This window comes from Crocodylus porosus, unplaced genomic scaffold (assembly GCF_001723895.1).
Source record: "Crocodylus porosus isolate Cpor-Errol unplaced genomic scaffold, CroPor_comp1, whole genome shotgun sequence".
NCBI classification, from domain to species: Eukaryota; Metazoa; Chordata; order Crocodylia; family Crocodylidae; genus Crocodylus; species Crocodylus porosus.
In genome coordinates, this window is record NW_017728931.1 from 118,046,169 (window position 1) to 118,070,767 (window position 24,599).

General features: G+C 43.7%; 1 protein-coding gene across 1 annotated transcript in view; it reads left to right on the forward strand.

Moving 5' to 3' along the window:
* Nucleotides 1-24,599, forward strand: part of CELSR1 (cadherin EGF LAG seven-pass G-type receptor 1) — a 257,147-nt gene that overhangs the window by 217,155 nt on the left and 15,393 nt on the right. The window contains exons 18-26 of the mRNA XM_019543514.1: nucleotides 317-526; nucleotides 3,053-3,236; nucleotides 5,797-5,940; nucleotides 6,472-6,667; nucleotides 7,030-7,197; nucleotides 9,961-10,087; nucleotides 13,717-13,917; nucleotides 19,115-19,289; nucleotides 22,583-22,695. Coding sequence (XP_019399059.1) covers nucleotides 317-526; nucleotides 3,053-3,236; nucleotides 5,797-5,940; nucleotides 6,472-6,667; nucleotides 7,030-7,197; nucleotides 9,961-10,087; nucleotides 13,717-13,917; nucleotides 19,115-19,289; nucleotides 22,583-22,695 — 1,518 coding nt within the window. The remainder of the gene's footprint in view (nucleotides 1-316; nucleotides 527-3,052; nucleotides 3,237-5,796; nucleotides 5,941-6,471; nucleotides 6,668-7,029; nucleotides 7,198-9,960; nucleotides 10,088-13,716; nucleotides 13,918-19,114; nucleotides 19,290-22,582; nucleotides 22,696-24,599) is intronic.

A 24,599-nucleotide genomic window follows, 5' to 3' on the forward strand; every position in this document is an offset into this window, starting at 1 on the left:
TAGTTCTAATTATCATGACCTCCTAGACTATCATGACTATCATGGAGCTTGACACCATCAGGCTCCATTTCTTATCAGGCTGAATCTTCAGACCCTTGGGAACATTTTGTAGGAGCCCCCTTTTTCTATTCCATTGCCCTCTCCATCCCTTCCCAGGTAGCCTCTCTTTTTGGATTAAATGATTCCTTTGCTCCATGTGTTTTTAGATGATGGAAGTAACAATGGCTTGTATTTGGATTGAAAGAACTAATTGATAATTTGTGAAAAACTGTTGCTAAATTGTTTTCCCCTCTTTCCCGCCCCCTTCCCACTTTAGAATGAAAAGTTACATCGCAATGAGACCATAATGGATGGAGACAAGTCTATACATATCACAAAAGTGCTGCAGAATGCCACCAAATACACAAACCCTTTGTATGGGAATGATGTGAGGACAGCATACCAGATGATGATCAGAGTCCTGCAGTATGAGAGTCAGCAGCAAGGGTTTGACTTGGCTGCAACAAGGGATGTGGAATTCAATGAAGTAAGAGAGATTTTATACACTAAATTGAGCTTGTAGGTTCTCATTTACATTTTTATTTAGAAGTTCGCAATTGAGTTCACTGCAGAGCCAAAGGGAATGAATGTACCAGAATTTCTTAATTAGTGTCACAAATTGATCAGCATCCTAAATATTTTCAAATGGAATTTGGTGCTGTATATTCCATAGAAATAGAATAATGGTGTATATTCCATATTCCAATAGATACTAATAAAGTACTGTCCAAAAACAGAACTCTACAGACAAGAAAATAGTTGAGCTATAAAATCAATTTATACCGATACCTGTAACAGACCTGGCCTATAATTTCCAATATAAATATAGACAGAAAATAAGTACACAATCACAAATCTTGTATTTCTTCAATTCTAATTAAAAACAAAATGTTATTTGGCCAGTTACCAGCCCCGGAATTTTGTGCATTGTTTTCATTAGAAAGCAACTAATAATGTGACCATATTTACCCCGTAGAATTTTTCAAATATTTTTCTTACAATTTTGTACCTACAGTAATAATCCTTTTATTTCCTTAACTGACTCAACAAACATCTGAAGCTAATGGTGTCTAAAGACCTGAAAAAGATCTTACTAAAAATGAAATACACTTCCCCTTGGGAATTACATTTCCTGTAATTTAGGAATAAAATTTATTCCCCACTAAGGAATAGATTTCCTCAATGTTTTATGCTATTCAGTTAAGAAATAATAAAGCAAACCTTTGAAATGGTTAACTTTTTAGATTCCCCTGGTCTTGAAACATTATTTTTTAGTTCTCTAAAGTAGGTACTTTGTCAAAAACCTTCTAGCTGCTGGCACTGGATTTGAATTAATTTCTACACCCAAACCTTGAGATGGAAAAGCAAGAGGACGTTCATTTTGTTTCTTTTAAGTAGAAGTACAAACCAGAAAAGAGCAAACTGCTGTTTCCATTTTTTAAAATGTACAGTGAAGTATTTCCATAGGGAATCAAAGAATTAAAGTTAGTATGTTTCAGACAAGTGCTCCAGAATCCTGTTCAGTTCATGTGACTGAGGACAGTTACACAGCTCTGGTCTGTCCCTCTCCTTGCAAGAAGGAGTTTTTAGGAGACTGGCTATATGCAGTAGTTCACTAAGGTGGGGTAACTGGGACAGCTGTCCTGGACATATCAGCTGTTACCATATCCACTCAATTGTACCAGAGGCAGCTAGAAGTTGTTGCTGCCCCCATACATCTTGCTACCCTGGACACTGAACTATTTTGTTATGCCTCTAGCTTGCAGTGGGCAAAATATGGCCTGCCAGGCCTTTCTATCCAGCCCACGGGGCCCCTAAACATTTAGAAAATTAATATTTATTTGCCCCTGCTGCCTGTTAAAGATGACAGGAGCCAGGGGCAGTAGGACCTAGGGGAAGCCAGCAGTAGGACCCAATAGCAATGCCCTGCCCCCCCGTCCCCACGAAACCTCTGCCTAGCAGAGGCTTCTGGCCTGGGACCATGGGGTTGTTTCTGCTTCCCTACTCTGGAAAAGGAAATGCAGCCCTTGACAGTTTACCAAAGCTTGGTAAGTGGCCCTCCACCCAAAATAATTGCCTGCCCCTAGCTGTATGCACATGAATGTTAAGAGTTTGATTTAAATCCTGTTATAATTTTATCCATATTTAACCTCATAAATAAAGTTTTCAGTACAGCATGGTGATGTGGTCTACATTTGCACCAAGATTTAAGTGCTTTCAGGACTTTAGTGTTCATACTTCAAGCCTAAGTATTAGTCTGTTTACTGCTGTTCCATTCTGTCTCAGGGTTTATGTATTAGTTTGTTTAGTTTAGTAAAGAACTGAGTAGTCAAGATTTTATCCAGAGCTGCTTTTGTCCAACAGAATATTTTTATGCAAGATAAAAATGGACAGAAGGTGGTAGGGGTGTTAATTTTGTACATGGAAATTAAGACACATTTTTGCCAAACCTATTATATACATTCCTCAGAAAATTGAAAACAGGGACTGATTATGTAGAATCATTAAGGAATTTACAAAATAAAACTAAGTTAGCCTCTATAAAAGAAGGTATTTCTGTCTGTTTCTTACTGTTGGCAGTTGAATTTTTAGCAAGTCATAGTTCTCTAACTTCCCTAGGGGAGTTTCTTAATGCTCCCAGCAAGTCGTCTCTGCTTGTCCTGTCTCTCATCTCTTTGAGGTACAAAAGCCAGTATGGTTAGGTTTTCTTTTAAGTTTTCTTGACAGCTTTTGTCTTTAAAAGAAAAAAAATACAACTCTCATAACCTACACTCTCGGCCCCAGTTGCTTATGAAAAGGTTTAAAGGATTTCTTGCAAGTAAAACAACCTGAGGGTGACTAATAAGTGTTCAGTTTTTTAAAAAGGCGCTTATTGAGATATTTTGCTGTGTGTCCACCCAAAGCAGCGTTCGTTTTAAATACTCCTCATGTGAGATCTGGTGCACTAAATTCATTCAGTTGCCTCAGTTATATTTTCTCATGATTTAGGTTTATATTTTATTTTTCTTCTCAGAATATCATAAAAGTGGGTAGTGCCCTCCTGGACACCAGCAACAAGGGACTCTGGGAACAAATTCAGAGAACGGAGGGTGGCACAGCTCACCTGCTGAAACATTATGAGGAATATTTTAGCAACGTGGCACAAAACATGAAGAAAACCTACCTGAAACCTTTTGTTATTGTTGCTGCAAATATGAGTAAGTAGCTATGTTAGAAACTATCATTTTCTGTTAGGTAAGCATCCTAAATACAAGCGTGTCAGAGAAAAACCTCAAGGATGCTGGTCAGAGGGGTAGGGCCCCTTGCTGTTTTCCTCCAAACATTTTTCACTTATCCCTTGCCTATCGCAACTGGACATTGAAAGGGTTCCCTGATCTCTAGCTTGGAAACCTGAGCTAGAAGGCAAGTTGAGTGCTGCTAATACTGCGAATTGGATACTGCTTCCAGGTGGTGAGGCAATTTTGTTCAGAATAGTTTCTGTTTTCTTTAAAGCACTTTTTCCAGGTGAGCCCTGTTTAATAAGGCTGACTATTAGGAGTTCTTTAGAGATGAGGGGAGGTGTGGGAATTTGCAGTTCTTCACTTAGATATTTCTTCCTGTCAAAACTTGCAGTGGGCCACAGCTTTCAGTAGTGTTACCCTCCAGAGTTCCAGCTTCTCACTTTTAACCTTTATTAAAAAGCCTGAATTTGGCAGTTGAAGGTTTTATTTTTGTACAGAGCAACTCAGCTGCAGTTAAGCACTTTTAATAGCTATACAATAGGTAGAGGTGATGAGGAGGAGCCACAGGCTAGCTAAGAATGCAAGGCACAGGAACTGGGGAAGGCTGGGAAGTATTCCCATTCATGATCTCTCCAAGGACAAGGCCCTGTGGCTATGAGTCTGTCCCACCTGGCTTTCATAGTGAAGTACTAAAACTAAGCCATTGCATCAGGCCTTTAGTACACAGGGGGAGCGTAGCATAGTTTACTGCAAAGTAAGCATGTGCATCTACATGGGCACATGCTTACTTCTCAGTAAACCTCCCTCCTCCAAAGTAAATTTGCTACCTGCAAATGCAAGTAACAGATTTACTCGAGATTAGTAACAATGCCATAGCACTCATGCTATGTAAAATCTGCTCCTGGTCAGCCAGAGGCCAGGAGATAGCTCCCTGCCCCCAGAGCTGCCTGCTGCCAGGGCAGGCTGTGCCACAGGAGCCCAGGCAGGGACTATGTCCTCCCACCCTGGCAGTAGGGAACTCCAAGCCCCCTGCTCCCAGATCGCAATTGGGGAGCAGGGGCTGGGAAATCATTATTTCCCAGCTCCCACTTAGCCATCACAGTCAGGAAGCGGGGTACTAGGACACCCTTAGATAAGGGTCTCCCAACCCAAGCCCCATGACTGCAGGGCTCAGGCTGGGAGATAAGGGTCTGCAGGGGTGGGATAGCTCCCAGCCCACTGCCCCAATCCACTGGTGGGGCAGCTAACAGCAAGCTAGTTGCTAGTTGCCCCACGGGCATACTGGACCAAGGGGCTGGGACCTGCCCCTCCCCTCCAGCTCTTTCCAAGCCTGGTGTCCCTGACTGGGGAGCCAAGGCCAGGAGCTCCCTGCTGTCAGGCTAAGGAGACATTATACCTGCCCCAGCAGCAAGCTGTCTCTTGGCCCTGTGCTCCCTGCCAGCCCCTGAGCTCCCTCCAGTGCCAGCAGGGGCCCATTGCAGGGCTTTAGGGAACTGCGTGTAAATCTGCTCCTTAATCACCATATGTGTAGAGCCTGCCCAAAAACCATTACTCTGGAGTAGTTTACACCAGAGTAAATTTGAGCTGGAGTAAATGCATGTGTAGATGCACCCAAGGAGTAAGAGAATATTGTTGCTTTTCTACATTAACTTTCACAAGGTCAGTCTCTTGTTATGGCAATTTATATTGCTGTTAATTTGAGATGAAGTTGCAACACTTTGCACGGCTAAATTCTGCTGTTGCTGACCACTGTGCTATATTTCACACACAAAATAATAAGTAATTCTCAATTCAGTAACCACATAATACAACACCATGCTAGTTCATCTTCTGTCCAAAGGTATTATTAAAGCACTTTACGACCCCTAAAAAATAATACAATATTTGTGTCAGTAAGGAATGTATTGTTAATCCCAGTTTTCAGATGAAGAAAGTGAGGCAGTCATTTCTCCAGAGCCATGTTATGAACTGACAAAACTGGCGATAGACTTCATACTTCTCAGCTCCCTGCCTTCTGTTTCCTCTTTTTTCTGTCCTACCACCCTTCCCAGTACAATAAGCTTAAACAGAAGATCTTGCCTTAAATATATGCAAAAAGCAAGTATACGAAGTTGGAATCTGCCATTTTACATGGCCAGTTCAAATCAGAAAAAGTACTTTACTAGTATAAAATTCCTATGAACTCCTTTACCATTATGTATGCAATCCATATACATTTGTAGTCTGTGTGTGTATATATATATATACACACATACAGACTATATACTCTGTGTGTGTGTGTGTGTGTGTGTGTGTGTGTATACACACACAGAGAGAGTATATATATTTTTTTTATAGTAATGTTAAAAGATATGCCTTTACTATCACTTAAACTATTTAGTGAAGGAAAGCATATTTGCATTATTATATTCTTTAGTTCAAATTTCATCTGTATGTCATATGGATTTTCTAACCTTTCAGTCAAATTTTACTTTTAGATAATGCAATCTTTGATTGAAATGAAGTTAATCTTATGGGAAACCTTTTTTTTTCCTAGTTATTGCTGTTGACATCTTTGACAAGTCTAATTTTACGGGAGCTAAAGTGCCACAGTTTGATAAGATTAAAGAAGATTATCCTAAAGATTTGGAGTCATCCGTTTTGTTCTCTGATGCTTTGTTCAAACCTTCAGAAAGAAAAGGTAAAACCATTCTCCAGATATTTTGAAGGCATTTCTGATCAGCCCCAAAGGATCAGCTAAGTTTCCTGTGAGGATAAACTGTTTTGGGAAGGTATTGGGCATACTCATAGCAATGGAGTGTCTCTGTATACCTGTAAGGCATAAAGCCAGTAAAGAGAGTATGTCAGGGTATGAAACCTGCTCTGCCTGTATATCAGGTGTAGCAAAAGCCCTTAATGTTACTCTGTCACTTTGTAGAGAAGTGGTCCTGTCTGTTCTACCCATATTCTAGTGTAGGAACTGTTTGTTTCATAACCCTATTGAAAGGTACTTCAGTGTTTTTTTGATTATCAGTAGTGATTATAGAATATGTTATATGGTCCTATAAACTATTAATAAACATAGTATTAAGGGCATGCTCAGTACTATGCTTCCACAAGTACTAGGGCCTGAATATTACCCAGGCTATGTAAAACAAAAGGACCAGTTTAAATGGAAATCCAAAGTGCTGATGGCAGTGTTAGTGTGATGTTTGTGTTAATTTTGTAGCAGTACCCACACTGAAGCCTTCAAACCAAAAATTATCTAAGATGGGTAGTAGCGTCTTGAACACTGAGAATGAACTTACAAAGAGAAGGAAGCGACACCCAACTGAGTCAAATGACTATGCTGTGGCTGTAGTGATTGTTTCCCGAGCCCTAGGACAACTTTTACCTGAGAACTATGATCCTGACCGAAGAAGCTTAAGGTAAACTTTATACTTTGATGTAAATGTTGAAACTTAGAGAATCCTTGTTTCTTGTTATGAGTGCTAGGCAGAGGCAGAGCCGTTCTTATGCTGCAATTATGTTTCTCCACTGTCAGCTGTAATGCATTTATTCCTGTAGAAGTAATTGGTTGCATATTTGTCCTCCTTTTGTTCTGCTCTACTCTGTTGTATGAGCACAGCCAGGTCAGTACTGTTAGGCACTAGACACCTGAATAATTTGGGGTCTGACTGGGTACCTGCTGCAGTTCCTAAATGTGAGTCACTCATATGCAGCACCTGCAAAATCTGACCTCTGTATTTTCATTTTGAAGTCTTTTTGCATGTTGATGTTATTCCTCTAGGTTACCAAACCGACCCATTATTAACACACCTGTAGTGAGTACCACCATTCATGACGATGGGGAGCCTCTATCAAACCCACTGGAAAAGCCCATTATACTGGAATATGCCATGCTCGAAACAGAGGAAAGAACTAAGCCAGTCTGTGTATTCTGGAACCACTCAATTGCGTATGTTTGTCGATTTCTTTAATATTTTGAAAGGGAGAGATAGGGTAGTGCACTTGGTGTGAAAGATATTTGGGCTGGGGGTAAACATGGGTCCTTTTTTCTAAGTTTGTTCATGCAATCAGATATATGGTAATAGTGTAATTTCTTTCCACAAGTCAGGTTAAATGTAAAAATCCCAGGAAGCAAAAGATGATCCTCTAGTTACAGATTCACATTGTGCAAACTATATACTTTTTGTTATTGCAATCAAGCCTAAACTGCAGACATGCCAATAATTTTGCATACCTGAGTCAGCCAAAGGCAACTGTACAAGAAATAAGCAACTTGCCTTTCTCCTGTACACCTCTACTTATTTGTCTTCATTTATTTTACTGAAAAATGAGGGATATGTGGGAATGGGTGGGTAGGAAGTGTCTTCTTTGGACCCTTTGACCTTTTCCCCTTCCATCTTTCAGCCCACCAGGATAAGGCAGCAGTTTCTGCATCTGATTTGCATAAAGGGAAGTAGGGGAGGAATCAGAACAAATGATCTGACAAAAGTCTAGTCTCTAGTTTCATATCCTGTGTAGAATCTAGTTGAAAACCTACACAACTATTTCTTAAACATGCAAGAAGATACTGAAAGCTGTATTCACTTTTTGGCTTGGGGTTCTATACTGCAGTTCTGTGCAAGATCTTTTAAAGGTTTGAGGAAAATGAGGGAAAATGTTATGGAAAGAGATGATGCAATTAATAATTCTGCATATTCAAATTACAGTGCATGTAAAAACACACGTTCTAAATCTTGAAAGTGGAAATGTACTGGTAGATTATACAACTAGGCTTCCTGGTCAGGGAAAACAGGCTGAGTTAATTACGTTCAGAAAGATCAAAGAGACAACAGAAATCTAATAAATCAGTAGCAATAAATTATTCCATATACCTACATGTGAACTGGTCCTAGGTCATCTCAGGACAAAGTTAAGAACAACTTTCTTGATGACATAAAAATTGGTTCTGTGAACGGCTGATTGTATCTCAAATGACAGAATGTCAGTTCTTGTAGTCCTAAAGTTTTGCAGCAATAATAGGGGCTAGAATAACTCAGTTAAATGGGTCAGCCTGCTACTTCCTTGGTGGTGCCTTCTGTACTGGAACTACAGTCTATTTGTGGCCTCTTCACTACCTAACTGAAATTTCTTGTAACCAAAGAATATGCACTAACCTAACTATATACAAAGGGAAGAATTAACTCCAAACACAGGTTTGAAATATTTTAGTGACAAACAAAAGGTCACTCATAATATCTAATTTGAATTCCTTAAAATAAATACCAGAGTATTTTTAGTAATTAATTTGCAGAATAGAATAGTAGGTAAGAGGACAAATTTATCTCTGAAATCAGTGGAATTATAGCAGGTGGAGGTGGGAAGACTTTTCAAGTTTTATATTCCTCTTTTCAGGTTCTATGTTCCTGTTTGATGCTGGCACAGCATAATCCCTGATTTAGCATATTGCTATCCACAGCATATTTCCCTATATTTTCTAGTCTAGTGTAAAGGAATACACCCAATTTAAAACCACGTTTCCATATGAACATGTATGATTGTTGCAAGTAACAGCTAAGATTACTGAAATGGAGAAATTGGAGGGAAAATACATGGCTCTTTATTTTCACAACTGACAGCACTTTGTTTATGGTCAGTTCCACCTGATGCCCTGTGTGGTCAGTCCATTTCTGCTGCTGTTTGTGTGGATCACTCACACAAACCAGCAAAGACAAAATTTTAAAAAATTAAATCAGCAAATACTATTTTAAGACCCCCAAAATTGGCAGTAACAAACAACGGGAAACATTATTTCTAACTCATTGTTTTCCTTGGGTTTTCCTTGATAGTGTTCTTTGGGTTCTTAGCAGGGAAAGGAAGAAGTATTTAACTCACTCTTGGAAACTGTTGTCTCCAGTCTAAGAGTAGGAGTTGCTTCAGCAGTTAGTATTATTGATAGGCCTGGGTGGATCCAGGATTGTGGTGACAAAGGTACAGCCACACCCAACTTCAGGAATATAGCCCATGCATAATGAAGAGCTCATTGCACATGCTCCATACCTCCAAAGGAGATGTGGCTGCAACCCCTCGCCATGGTTCTGGATGTCAGTGGGCTCTCAGAACTGGCCTGTCAGTGCAGCTCCTGCGCCGCAAGCTCTGAGCTCCCCAGATGATTGATGTGGGGACTTCCCTGAGCCCCTACTTGCATACAGCTCCAGAGCCCAGAGAATGTGCATTGCTGTGATTTATCTGTCCCCTTCCTCTCCCCTCTCTGAATTCAGCAGCAGGAGAAAAGAGGGGACAAGCAATAGTGGTGGCTGGGCTGCATGAAATCAGGGACTGAAAATGGCTATCAACCACTCATCCTCTCTTTTTCCCCTGCTGCTGAATTCAGGAGGGAAGGGAAAAGCAAATACCAGCAGTTTTCACCCTTTGGGCTTCAGAGCTGCGTGCAAGCAGGTCTGGGCAGACCCCATGTCAACCAGCTGGTGAGCTCATAGAGGTCATGGCATATGCAAGTGCTCTCATCTGGAGATGCACTAACATGCCAGTGAGCTCAGAGAGTTCACTGCACATGCAGCATACAGCCAAAGGGGGATGTGACTGTGTCACCATGCCCCCTCTGGATCTGCCTTTGTCAGTGGGATGTGGGATGAATAGTGGAAGCACCGTGAGCTGGATATTCTCAGATGACAACGAAGCTTATGACTTTGCTTGTGTTTGCTTCATTCAACAGAATTGGCATGACAGGAGGCTGGTCCTCCAAGGGATGTGAACTTTATTCCAGAAATCAGAGCCATATTGCTTGCCAGTGCAATCACATGACCAGCTTTGCTGTCTTAATGGACATTTCAAAGCGAGAGGTGGGTAAATCCATGTCAAGATATTTTAGAAGAGGCCTCAGATGCTTTGTCCTCCTTTGCCTTCTCCACTGAACAAAACGATCCACCATGTGTTGGGGAGTATATTCCTGCACTGGCTGCAAGTGTCATCTGGTCACAAAAATTAGTGTTGAAGATCATGAATCAATGCCAGTGCTATTCTCTTATTTTCCTTCTCAGTAAAGGTGCTTTGGGCTGCACTTCAAATAGCATTAGAGCCTGAAGGAGCAGCCACATGGGAAGGAGCCCTCTGTATTCCCATCACACTGTACAGGGAGGGTCACCAGATGGTTCCCTAATACAGTGGTACTGAGGAAACTGTTAACTGCAATTAGGATAGACCAGGGCAGGCAAATATTTCGGGCAGAGGGCCGCTTACCCAGTTTTGGCAAGCTGTTGAGGGCTGCATGGGTAGCCCTGCCCTTGACAGGTGCCCCATGACCTGGTTACTGTCTTGGGACCAATGTCCCAGGGCCAGCACTGGTGGGGTCCAGAGTGGGGCGCAGGCTGGCAGGGGTCTGTGGAGCTGGGCTGGGCTGGGCTGCACCAGCAGGGAGAGGGGGAGCTGGCCTTGCTCCATAGAGCCCCTGCCAGCCAGGACCCTGTTCTTTTGCCACGCTGCGCTGGCCTCCACCAGCACTGGCCCCGGGACACCAGTGTGGGCCCCATGCACCTGCTCACTCCCAGTGCCCCTCCAGCCCTGCAGTACAGGTGGGGGGCAGTGTGCAGCCCCGATCTCCTGCTTGCTGGTAGGGAAGGAGCTGGTGCTGAGCCTGGGGAAAAGTGGCCCCTCACCTGCTCTGTGGCCGGCACTCCCTGCTGCAGCGCTCACAGCCCACGCAGGGCTGTCCTGATCAGGCACAGACAGCCCCATGTGGGCTGCAAGCGGCTGCAGTGCAGGGCACAGGGCAGGGGGCAGGCCACTTTTCCCACGCTCAGCACCAGCTTGTAACCCAGCCCCGCTGCCTGCCTGGGTCGCATGCCGGCTCCAGGCTCTGCATCGGGGCTGCACTGCAGTGGCAGCAGCTGCAGCCTCCCTGTTTGCCATGCCAGGCAGTGTTTGCCACTGCCACCTCTGTGCTGCCCAGCCTGTTAGCTCCAGGTGGGCAGCAGCAGCCAACACTGCCCAGCATGGCAAGCGGGCAGGCCGTAGCTGCTCCCGCTGCAGCACAACCCCAGTGGGGAGCCCAGAGCCAGCACGGGGCCCAGGCTTGCAGCAGGGGTGAGTTACAAGATGGTGCTGAGTGCAGGGGAAAAGCGGCCCCCCCCACTCCATGGCTGGCATTCTGTGCTGCAGCTGCTTTCAGTCCATGTTGGGCTGCCTGTACCTGCTCAGGACAGCCCCCTGCGAGCTGCAGGCAGCTGCAGCAGGGAGCGCTAGCCATGGGATGGGGAAGGGGCCCCCCCCTTACCTGAGTTTCCCGTGCCGGTGCAGCCGGGGCAGTCAGGTCCCAGGCCAGAAGCCCCTGCTGGGACTTCCAGCTTGGGGGGTGGGGTCAGGCAGGCCTTGCTGTTCCAGGAGCCCGCCAGGACTTCCCCTGGGTCCTACTGCCCCAGGCACCTGTCATGTTTTACAGGAACCAGATAAATATTAATTTTCTAAATGTTTTAGGGGCCCCGCAGGCCAAATAGAATGGCCTCACAGGCCAGATCTCGCCCATGGGCTGTATTTTGCCCACCCCTGGGATAGACCAGTCACTAACTCAAAACCTGGGGTCCAGGTTTTCTGTTTGCTGTGGAAAAACGTGGATTTTCTCCTTTAACAGACAAACATGCAGATTTTACCTTTTAAAAGAGAAAAACGTGAGAAACTGCAGGTTTCCCCCTTGCAGGCTGGCAACATTCCAGCCTGCAATGGGCTGCTTGGGGCTGGGGGGAGCAGGATGCAGAGGGTGTCCATGCCATGTGCATGAGTGCATGCACACATGCACGTGACAGCCAGGCAGGGTGGTAGAAAGCAGCTTCCACAGCTCCCTCCAGGTGAGTCTATAGAGGTGGGGAGGTGGGCCACAAGCAATGTGTTGGGGAGGCAGGAAGGGCACAGGCAACACATCAGGGGGGCCAGGGAGAACAAGAAGTGTGTCAGGGAGTGGGGAAGGCAATGTGATAGGGGGAGGCATGTGCCCTTCCAGATTTCTGTGCCCACAGTGGAGTGCAGGGCTGCAGCTGGGCTGGACCAGCTTCAAAGGAGCTGCCTCCATGGCCTAGGAGGCAGGACCTGGCATAGGAGGGAGCACCACCATGGCCGCCGAGGTAAGGCACCTTCCCCTCACCCAGCAGCAGCAGGAGGCACAACTCTGCACTGCCACCACTGCCGCATCTCACCATGGTAGCATGGCACTCCCTCCTGTGCCAGGTCCTGCCTGCTGGGCCATGGAAACAGCTCCTGCCTGGAGCTGGTCTGGCCTGGCTGCAGTCCTGCACCTCACTGTGGGCACAGTAACCCTGGGAGGGCATATGCTCCCCGTGCCCCCCTGCCACATCACTTATGTCTCCCCAACCCCCCACCCCCATGTATTGCCAGTGCCTATACCATACCTTCCACACAAACACCCACTCTCTTCCTCACACTGGGAGTAAGGGACTGTGGGTCAGGAGTGAGGGGCACCAACAGGGCAGGGGGGCTGTGGGTTGAGAGTGAGGGGCACTCAGGGGCTGTGGGTCAGGAGTGAGGGACAACAGCATGGGCAGGGGCGGGCATCAGTATATCAAGGCTGCTTAGTGCCATAAAGCAGCAGGGGAGACAGCCAGGGGCAGGGGGAGCTCTGATTTCCATAATAAAAATACAAAATCAAATGCCAAAATATATAGGTATTTTGAATTTATTTTATTGTAATGATTGAGGCACTGGTAGGCTTCCAATTTGCTTTAAAATTGTAAATATATCAATAAAGCATTGTGTTCAACCAATACTTACACCTATAGTGGTGTTTCATTTTAACTGTGGAAAAATGCAGATTTGGGGGCTTTTTAATTAGAAAATTTGCCATTTTTATCAGAATTTGTGATTTTTAAATAGAGAAAACCAGGATCTCTGCTCAAAACTAATGAAGACTAGTTCCAACATAGGCGCAGGATGTCAAGGAAAGAGTCTCACATGCAGCTTCCTGAAGATATCTGTACTGTAGACTAGCGTGATTAAGTATGCCTCTTACTTTAATTGAATTCCCATCATTATCCTCCACAATGGACAAAATCACATGTGTCTACTGAAAAACAGCATGTTAGACACTATGAAAATGTCCTTTTGACAGGATTTTTTTTTATATTTGATATCCTTGTCTTGGCATATTTGTTTATTTCCTGTTAACACTGATTTTCTTCAGGAAGCTATAAATCCAAACCGAAGTAGAACCTGTTAGGTGGTTTGAAACAGACTTAATGAAAGTTTTATAGTTTTAATCCCCTGAACCTAACACTTAAAAGGGCTTATTTGTGATACATTTTGTTCCTGCTCAAGCAGTTGAGTCACTGTTGCCCCAACTTCCATCTGTTCCACAGAGAATCTCTTGATTGTGTATTAACTAAAAGGCTCACTTTTCTAAGGAATTTCCTGAATCCCTTTTAAAATGCAGGATTCGCTCAGATGTGTTTAATCTTTCACTTCACAGAATGGCGAGGTGCTTCCTCTGAAGATAGTCACTTACACGACTGTATCCATCTCACTGGTGGCTTTGTTGATGACATTTATACTGCTGGCTCTGATCCGGACACTGCGCTCAAACTTGCATAGCATTCACAAAAATTTGGTGGGAGCTCTTTTCTTCTCTGAATTGGTCTTCCTTATTGGAATCAACCAGACGGAAAACCCGGTAAGGGCCACTTCAGCGCTTCTGGAATACCAACTGGCATATTACTACCAAATGCAAGCATTTGTACAACTTTAAATCTGGTGTTCCTGTTGAAAGCGTCAGCTGTTTATCTGTTTCCCTTTTTTTCCTTCCTTCCCCTAAGGATTTTTTTTTTTTTAATATAAAGCCTACACCTTTTTTTTATATACACTGCTGATTGTGTGGAGAGCAGTAAATTGTCTTATTAGACAGAACTATACTCCTGCTAGCTAGGTCCAGGCAACGTGGACTCAACCATGATATTTCCAGGTAACATTCTCAAGACTCCTAACAGACACCTTCTTAACATACTGATTTCTTCCTTCGCTTCTGTCAGATTACATGCTGCCTTGCTTTGTCTCTTCAGTAGGGCTTGCAACAGTTTATTCTGAAGCACTCTTTTATAGGCAGTTCCCAGTGCCTAAAGGCATGTCACCAACTTCACGTGCTGTTCAAGTATGAGGTGCGTCCCATGCTCATATGATGATACCGGAGAAGCCAGTTACTGAACGCAGACAGACCTAGGAAACCTGTTGCCTAGCCTTGTGCTTTCCAATACAGCATGCATATTGTTGTCATTTCACTATGTGTTTCTTCACTTCAGTGTGTGTTTCACAAAAACTGGAATGAAACTGTGAGTGTACATGGCATTTTCATGTTTCATACTCCATGCTAGTAGTTGTTATTTTTAGTTGTTGTTTTCGGTAATGCAGATAGGCAGAAGCCAAGATCACTGGACCAAGGAGCTTATACTCTACATAAACAAACAGTCAAAATATAGATGAGGAATGAGAAGCACTGAAAAGCATATCATGAAGTAGGCAAATGGTACCTAACTCATCTGGCCGTGCAGGCTGAGTGAGTGGAGTGGAGCCAGTCCACAGGCCCAATCCTATGTGCAGGCTCAGTCTGGAGGCCCAGTCTGGCATGGGGGCTAGTCTGTGGGCCCAGTCCAGCTCACAAGGCCACTTCATTTGGCCCTTGGGGCTTCTCGCAAGTCTGGAAATTTGGCAGCAAGATGAGTGACAGCAGCATTAATTGCTGCTGCTCCAGGAGCTGAAGCAATTGATGCTGCCACTGCTCCCCTGTCAACAAATTTCTGGACTTGTGGGGAGGCCCCATGGACTGGATAATATGGCTCCACAGTCAGATCTGGCTTACAGGCCAGATCTTGATCTCCCCTGAAATACGCCATTGCCTCTGAAAGGTCAGGCATCTTTGAACCAGTTAGTGTCTAAGGTGTCAATTTTCTCTACCTTAATGCATACAGACAAGTCTTGATAAAAAATAAACACCATTAGAAATGTTTCCACAAATAATATTTGAAAAATCCAGTAGAAACATTCCTTTGTAAACAGACTTTACTCTAAATCTTAATAAATGAGACAACAGACAAGACAAACTTTGCTCATGGGAAAAAATGGAAAAGACTCTTGGGCTTTTGGGGCAGAAGAGACCATTGTATTAATCTAACCCAGGGAGTTCTCAACCTTTTCAGGCTTACGCCACTGTGGCATGACTTTTCTGAATTTAGCAGCTCCCCAGTTTCCAGGAGGTGCATACAGGGCCAGACCAGGAATCAACTATTACAGGAGGGGGGTGTTCCTGTCTGTATTAAATTTGATAGATAAGCTGCCCTGTGTACCTGTTTCCAGGAAGTAAGTGCAGGGAAGCAACAGTGGTAGGTGGGGATGCAAATAATGTAGCACCCTGGTTGGGAAGTACTGATCTAATCTGATCTCAAGTATACAGCAGGCCAAAGGACTTCACCCACAACCTTCTACATCAAGGTCATAGTTTCCATTGGTGGTATATAACTGGCCTTGATTTAAAGGCTTGAAGTGATGGAAAATCCACTACATCTCAAGGGATGTTGTTCATCATTCAACATTTGTGGCTCAGTCCTAGTTTATACCACTTCAGCCTCCATCCACTGGGTCTGTGTTGTGCCTTCTACTATCAGAAATCTCTTTGCCATGTAGATGCTTGTAGGTTTTGATCAAGGCACACCTTACCCAGTGGATTAATTAAGCCACTCACGTTTCTCACTAGAAAGTGATTTTTCCAGACCTCAGCTTGCTTTCTAGTTTTTACCTGAATCCCTTCCAGTGCTTCAACTTGCTTTTGGAATGTGAGTGCCAGACCTGGATACCACATTCCAGGGCCTGTCTCACTATTGCATATAGTTGTAATGCTACTTCCCCACTCCTGTTTGGTATTATCAAGTTTATACATCCACAGATCTCACCAGTCCTTTCAGCTACAGCATCATACTGAGAGTTGGTCATGTTCACTTGGGTCACTTCACCTTACTCCTTTTCATTGTCTCTGCATTCCAGGTTACCGTCTTTCATCTTGAAAGTGCAGCCTATGTCCTTTGTTTGTAAAAGCTGCCCTTGCATTTGACTTATTGTTGTCCATATCACCTTACCAAGTGATCCAGGCCTGGGTGCATTACTGAATTTTCCCCATACTTAAAAGACCACCATTTCTTGTCACCTCCATTTTACCAGCACTGGGTTTATGTTTTCTTCCAAATCTGTAATATAGATTTTGAATAGCATGGGACAAAAACCAGTTCCTTGTAGCACCTCAGTGGAAGCAACGTAATTGAGAATAATTCCTCATTTTCAGTTATATTCTGTGAACTTCTAGTATGAACTGCTAAGTAAATTGATGTAAAACAAGTAAAATAACACATCTTATTAGGTTACTTCACAAACTTCATTGCTACCAATAGTGGTATTTTCTGGGTTTTCTCTTCAGCTCCCTACCATTTTTATACTGCAAGAACTATTGTATCAACATGCCAGATACGTGATCACCTTTTTAATTTTTCCCCTTGCCCTTCACCTATTATACGGTATTGTAACATCTTTAAACGTATGCCATATTGAAAAATCTAAGTTGGGGAACATAGTTTTGTACAAGGTAAAGCCACTCCCTGCAGCTTTACCAATCTGAGAAGCAGGGAAGACGGAAAAGTTGTGTGCGTTTGAGGCAGCAATTCATCTGTCTGTGTGGAATGAGAGTTGTCAAGCAAGTCATGCACTGCTGAACATCAAAAGAAAAAATGTTGGAGCACAAATAATACTGAAGTGGTTGGCGTGGAGCCTGGCCTTTATGGGTTTCTGTAAATTAACAATCACACTGGAGAGAGAGGTTTTTAATCCCCCATAGCTTACTGATAGACAGAAATGATTTATTTTCTTTGTTCCATACCTGATAAAGGTGGAATTTTCAGTGCAGCCCACACAGAGACATGCCAGTAGAAGCAAATAAAGAACCACACCTACATGAATACAACAAAGGCTTGTTTTTTTTATAGGTTATATTTTCACCGATGTATAAAGGCACCAGAAAGTCAAAGACATTGATACGACCCTGTCACTAAACATCATACAGTTAAATGTGACAGAGAGTACTGAATCAGAGGGTCTGGCCTACCCAGTCCCATGCAAACATGCTAAAATAGCCAGTATCTGAAAGTGTACTGATTGTGATATACAGTGCACAAATAGTCTAAACCAGCGCAAAGCCTTTTAAATGGGAAATGGCTGATTAGAAAAAACACTTCTATAATCTAAACTCTTCAAACAATGCTGGGTAGAGTCCCTGGTTTTATCAAACAGTCCTTCTGAATGGGGAAGAAAGGGAAGGAAATAGTCATCCCTGCTTTGAAGCAGACAGATAAAAAAAGAGGAAGAAGAGGATAACAAATAGGTGGAAAATACAGATTTCTGCTGAAGTTCCTAGCATTCAAGGCAATCTATTAGTCCCAAACAGAAGCTTTGGAGTAGCAGGTTAGCCTCAACAGACATTGCTCTGGGTCCTATCTTGTTTAACTAGTCTGAGACAGGATTGTAATGTTCTCAAGAGCTTCCAGTTTCATGGGTCCTCCTCAGGCTGGCCAGTTTCACTGTGCTGGTGCTAGATCTTGCATTTGGCCTTAGGATCAAGTCGAAAGTTGAGAAAGAAAAAAGTGATGTGGGCTGGAAAGGTAGGCCCAATGAAGGGTGCAGGATCTTGCATGTTAAAAGTCTGCAATTGCTAATTCAGACATCCTCTATGGTATAGTGACATCTGTCCCAGATGATCTGTGAGGTTCACCAGTGAACAGCAGAGTCTCTGAAGCAGAGCAGAAGACCCCTAGCCTTTCTCAAGGGAACCTCGTATGATCCCATGTTCTCACTCCCCAAAAACTTTTTAAGGGGCATGAAGATGAAATAGATCATCCATCCTGTCCACTAATTAGGCCTAATTTCCAACACATTCAATTTTATCCATAATTTCCCAGTTTCAAATTATGACCCTGGTATACTTAGGGCTATCACAAACCCTACCACCTTCTCCTTCAAGTACAAGGACCCATCTTCAATATTGCATCTCCTGAAAGCAGATATTAACACAAAACTAAACTCTACCAAAGTGAAACACCCTGCTGCACATGTTCTCTGCCTGGGGAGACAGTGAGAGCTGCCACAAACCACACAGGAAAGATGTTGGTCACATCAGTAAATTCTCTATCTGAAATATACTCTAGCATTAAAAGTGGTATCAGACTCTAGGTAGAATACATCTCTTGGGAAGTTTCTCTGGCACCAAGATATAGATCAGTCTCTTTCTGAAAGCCCTGACCCCATCTGCGATTACATTCCTCTGGTAACTTTGCTGAATTCACATAACTCCTTGGTATTGGACAAGGAAAACCAATGCTAGGAAAAGGATTTGGAGGATCCTCTGGACCAAAATAAAACAAAATGTCAGAGGTTGCAATGTGTGGCCTAGGTAAGAAACATTTTGACCCCTGACTTCCATTTGGTTTGTGAACCCTAAATGTAAAAACTATCAAATGTACAAAGATGTTAGTTTCAGAAGTTTGTTCTGGAGAATGGAGTATAATACTTTATCACATGTTGGATTGAGAGGTGTAATTCTCAATCATCAGTCTGAAACAGGCTACATAATCGAAAAATATAGGCTTTCATGATATGAACAGCTTTCCTGAACTTCCCAAAACCAGGATAAAAACAATTAAATTGGTTTTACTGTCTTGTCCTCTCAAAATCTTACTAGGATTTTCTTTAGCATGCCGCAAAGATCCAGTCTTCCATGCATCACAGCATCTGGTAGTTCAGCACGAGCGGCTTTAATAGCAGTGTTCTTTTTCTTTCGCCAGTTTGTGTGCACTGTGATAGCCATCCTCCTGCACTACTTCTACATGAGCACCTTTGCCTGGATGTTTGTGGAGCAACTTCACATCTACCGCATGCTGACTGAAGTGAGGAACATCAATTTCGGACATATGAGGTTCTACTACGTTGTGGGTTGGGGGATTCCTGCCATTATAACAGGTAAGGGAAACAGGTAATGGGAGGCCACCAGGTCTGGAAAGTCAAAACACCTTTGTTTTGTTTCCCCTTTTCCACTTATAAGCCCCATACAGGAGAGCAATTCAGAACGTGCCTAGTAAATTGAGCATGTGCTTACATGCTTTCCTGTATCAAGCCTAGGTTGAAGAGTAAGCAAGAAGATGTCAGTCTGAACCTGGGAAATCAGTGCACCAGATGCCTTTTGCCAAACCAAAACAATTTGCTTATGTTTACAATGGCATGAACATAACTGAATTTAGGTGAAAACAAGATGCCTCAGCCTTGCCCAGGAACAACATTATATGTATTGTAATTACTTTACCTGTAGCTTAAAATGATTTTGCTCCTTCTGCACAGAGAAACTAATAGTGCCCATTTTTGCAGTCAGGCATGTGTAACATTACCTCAAGTACATAGAATAATGTTGAAACAAGCACACAAGAAACTGGAAGAGTGAGTTTTGCAGAAGAGCTAGGGGCATTTGTTTTTGTTTAAAATGCTTCAGGATATATCTATGTTAATACGTAATATAATCAGGAACTAAATACTTTTTCATACATTAAGGTTTATTCTTGCAGATAAAATACTGTCATTAATAGCAGAAGTTTTAATGTCTTCAGATGGGAACAGACGGCACTCATTTTTCTGAGTGAGACTTCTCCAAACGTATGATTTTTTTCTGTGTAGTACAGATGTCTTTTCTAGGACTGGTTTGTCTTCTACAGCACTCTAGGAAAAAAAAGGCCGGGGAGGCAGGGGGAGAGAGGAATTGCTTTTATCTAGTCGTCGAATAGATAGCAAGGCAATTTGGAAGATTCTCCTAGTTCCAAGACATTCCCTGTTTTAGATAGGCAATTGCATTTGTCATTTTAGAATCTTTCAAACAAATGAAAACATTTTAACTGACATTTTTGCCAGCAGATTTACTGCAAACAATAGGTAATGTGATGACTCAAAATAGGAAAAGGTTCATGAACAGCCACCATGAGTCATGTTTGATTTCACGATGTGTCAGAACTCCGAAGTGTGAAAATGTGTTCCTTGGGAAACGCATCATCCTGCATGTGTGACTGGCAGGGAAGTAGAAGGCTGATCCCACGTGTTCCTTTAGTACTGCAGGCCACTGTGTCTAGTCACTAAATCAACATTTGTCCCTGTTAGCCTAATCTTACATTTCATAGCAGTCTAATTTTCACTCCTTTTGCTCAGGGTGAGTAGAAACTAGGATTTAATTAAACATTGGGCTGTTCATTTCCTCTGGTTTACTCGTGATTAGAACTTCATAATTCTGTCCTTCCATGCAGTTTATTGATTTTGAGGACTCTGGAACACAGTGAAATACCTCATGTAGTTGCATATATTGTAGCAAATGCATATTTTGTTTTTGGTATATGGTAGGAAAATTGCTGGCTCATTCTGGTGCCTCTAAACACATTTCAGTTAACTAGCGTTACCCCCTGCACAAGTAAACCTGAATCATTGTAATTTAGAGATCTTGGGAGCTATGTAATAGATTTTTAAAGTACATGTTGGTTGTTTGAGGCTTCAAATATAAGTGAACCAAATCCAAGAGTGGGTCAGTGGTTTAAAAATAATCTAATACTATCCTGTTCTAAATGAGGGGGTTTACAGCATTTACCTGTTAGGATTTTATAGTGCTGATCTGTTGTTAATCTCACACACATTTAGCTGAGCACCTGCATCTCTGTAGCAACAGTCATTGCAAAAAAGAATCAAGTACATGACAGCTGCTTTGTATCATTGTAAACCCAGGCAGTTTTCTCACAAGGGAGCAGATCTCACCCTAACCTCCAAGGTTGTAGAAAGTCCCCAGAGGTCTGCTGTGCATGTAGAAGAACATAACTATGCTCGGAGAAGGAGGCAGACCTAACTGGTTCTGTCTTGGTTTCCTTAAATATTTTGGCAACCCTTGTTGGGGCAGTTGAGAATAATTGAATTGAACTGAGAACTATTAAGATTCCTTGCCACCTATATGAAATTCCCAGGCCCAATTCCACCCTTGGATAAAGTACTCTTTAAATTACCATTGACTTCAATAAAAATTAAACCAGGCTGAAGCTAGCCTCTCTTTTATTAGAAGGTTATAGGGTAGGATTTGGAGAGTGAAACAACTTTTACTGTCTGCCAATTAGTTTTAGAGCCAGATGTTTGGGCAGATCATGGTTAAGGTCTCACTAATGGGGAACTTGAGTCCTAGAAAATGGCTGGTGTCTGCAGAATTACTTCTGTATACAAATATTTTATGGTACCTTAATAACTTATGTGCAATTCTTTCTGGAAGGCAACTGCTAAAGTGTGTGGTGCAAAGACCAATCCTAGTGAAGGGGGAGAGGGCAGTTCTATCTCATCCCACACTGCACAGAAAATGTATCCCCTAGCCATCCCTTTGCCAGACAGCCACAATTGAATTTTCATAAGTCTGTACCAGATGTGAACATTGGCCCTGAGCCTGGTTTTAAACAAGCAGGGTGAAATGGAGCTACCTCTGCCCTGCTCTGCCTAATGTCTTTTAAGGCCCCATTTCAGCAAGGTGTTTATAAGCACAAAAGTAGTTCCACTGAAGTGAACAGGACTATCGTGTATTGAAATGCTTACAGCCTCTGCAGTTATTGCCTATGCAATGGGCAGTTGTCCATTTGCCATATGATAGATGACAAATGCCTCGTTAATGAATTTCTGTATCTTTAATAAAGACAAGCTCTGCAGTGTTCTACATGAAATGTAGTAGTTGAGAATCTCAGCTGTTTCCACGTGGACAGATCTCAACATCACATGCTAGCCCACCAATTTGGTGCTGTTATAAGCATCCTGATCAGAGAGGGCAAGGACTGAATGGACACAGAGGCTTTGGTATGCCTAGACTGCAAAACACCCAAACGGTGGCTAACTCTGGTTGGCTAACCCAAGTTTGGGGTGACTCCAGTTGAAATATCAGTACAGATAGGTTAAATTGGAATTGCTGAGGTTGGTAGCTGAAATTCAACCCCAGACTCTCCAGTGTTAACAGTACACTATAGCTAAACTTTGTATTAATCAGTAGGCTGTAAAATAGGAATTGGTTTTAAGTTCTGACTTTGAAAACTGGTTAATTCAATTATGTCTAATTTTCAGTGTCTAGAATGATTTAATAACCACATTGTACCATTATCATTATGCGTTGCCCAGATTGATTCTAACCCTATTTGTTCATGTGGCTTGGTACATGTACAAAGCATATCACAATGCTTTCTTGCTGTCTATCTCTTGTGGTTTAGGACTTGCTGTGGGCCTGGATCCAGAGGGATATGGGAACCCTGATTTCTGCTGGCTCTCTGTTCATGATACCCTTATTTGGAGTTTTGCAGGGCCCATTGTGATTGTTGTAGTTGTAAGTATTGTGGAGCTTGCATCTTGCACTAACTCTTCTGTATTACTACCTCTGTCTTTTTGTTATACCACCAACTAGAAGGGTCCCTTCCAGCCCTAATGTCTATGAAATACGAAAACTATTTATAAGATTATTTAAACCTAAATTTTTGTATCCGTGATTTTGGCATCACTTGTGTGAGAAAGTACAGTTCACATGAGCTAGGGCACTGTTTTTAGTTCCTCACGTGAATAACAGTTACATAGTCAGACCCATCATCTCTACTTTTTCCTACCACGCTATTGAGGGTTTCATTTAGGGTGCAGACAGAAGTGACATTTTTTGCTGGATCTGGCCACAGAAAGTAGGGGTCCACTGATACAGATTTTTGGGGCCGATACCAGCCCAGCAGCTTGAAGAGCTGCATGCACCAGGTAAGTCTGGTGGGGTGAAAGGGGAAGGGGAGTGGAGGGGGACAGATCACAGCCCCCATGGTGAGGGGGAGGAGTGGGGCTGGGGCAGGGACTGGGGCAAGCGCTGCCCAGCCAGGATTGGGCAGGAGCAGGCCGGAGCTGTGGCTTATCCAGAGGGTGCGGGGGGGTGGGGACACAACTCCTTCCGCTGTGTGCCACTTGTCCAAGAGCTGCTGGTCCAGTGGCTCATTCAGTACTTGTCTGCTCGCCCAGTGGCTCCCATTGCTTGTCTGGGAAGGCATTGGGGGGGAGGGGAGGCATGTGCCTCCAGATCTGCATGGAGCAGGGTGGGCTCTTCTCAGCGGGCTGAGGCTGCACAGGGCGGGTGGCAGCGGTGCTGGGAAAGAGGGTTGGGGGGGACTACAGTGAATTTTGGGGTGGTTGCAGCCCCTCTGTAACTCTCTCCCAGTGCCACTGCTGGCACCCCTGCACACAGCCCTGCTTTACACAGATCTGTAGGCATATGCCCCCCCATGTCCTCCCAGATGAGCGGTGGGAGCCACCAGGTGAGTGGGTGAGTGCTGAGTGAGCCGCCAGACCAGTGGCTCCCAGACAAGTGGCGTGCAGTGGCAGGAGCTGCTCCTCCTCTGTGCTCCCCGTACGAGCTCCGGCTCCATCCCACACCCACCCACCCTGCCCCGGCTAGGGAGTACTTGCCCTAGCCCCAGCCCAACTTCTCCCTTACCATGGGGGCCTTGATTTGCGCCCCTCTCACCTCTTCTCTCCCTCCTCCCCTTGCAGCACACCTGACTTCCAGCTGCATGCAGCTCTCCAAGATGCCTGGCGGTGCTCCTTGCCGCCTACATGCTGCACTGTGGCTGTGCACATGCACAGGCCATTTATCAGCCAAATTATTGGCCATATGAGGCCGATTTCTGATACAGTCAATTTTCTTTATATCAGTGCTGATCCAATATCGAGCCAATGTATCGGTGCCCCTCTAACAGAAAGTAGTTTATAGCTGGGACCAAACACAAGTGCATGGCTACAGACAGCTTCAAAAATGGCTGATCAGGTGAAAAATCTGACTCCTCATTGCATGTCCAGGAGATCAGTCTGGGATTTTTTCAGCCGCCCCTGGAGCGTGGATTGGGTGTATGGAGACCCCCACCCCCAGTGTGGAGGGGCTCCAATTCGCCTACCCTACCCTTCAGCCTCAAGAACAAGCTCCTTCCACTGCCTTTTCCCCCTCCAATTCTGAAAACAGCAAGCACTGGCAGAGAGCTGTGGCCATTGCTAGTGGAGGAACCCAGTTGCAGGCTCCCAGCCCACACCTAGATTTCCCTCCCTGCTGGAACCAACAGTGAACTTCTGTTTGGTTCTGTAACTCAGATTGCTTTGCAGAACACATGATGAGTAACAGCTGGGAGCTGCACTTCTGTCTGCACCCTTAGATTCACTGGTTAGGGCTGCTTTAGCAGACATGATATAATGAATCTCAGTGAGAGAATT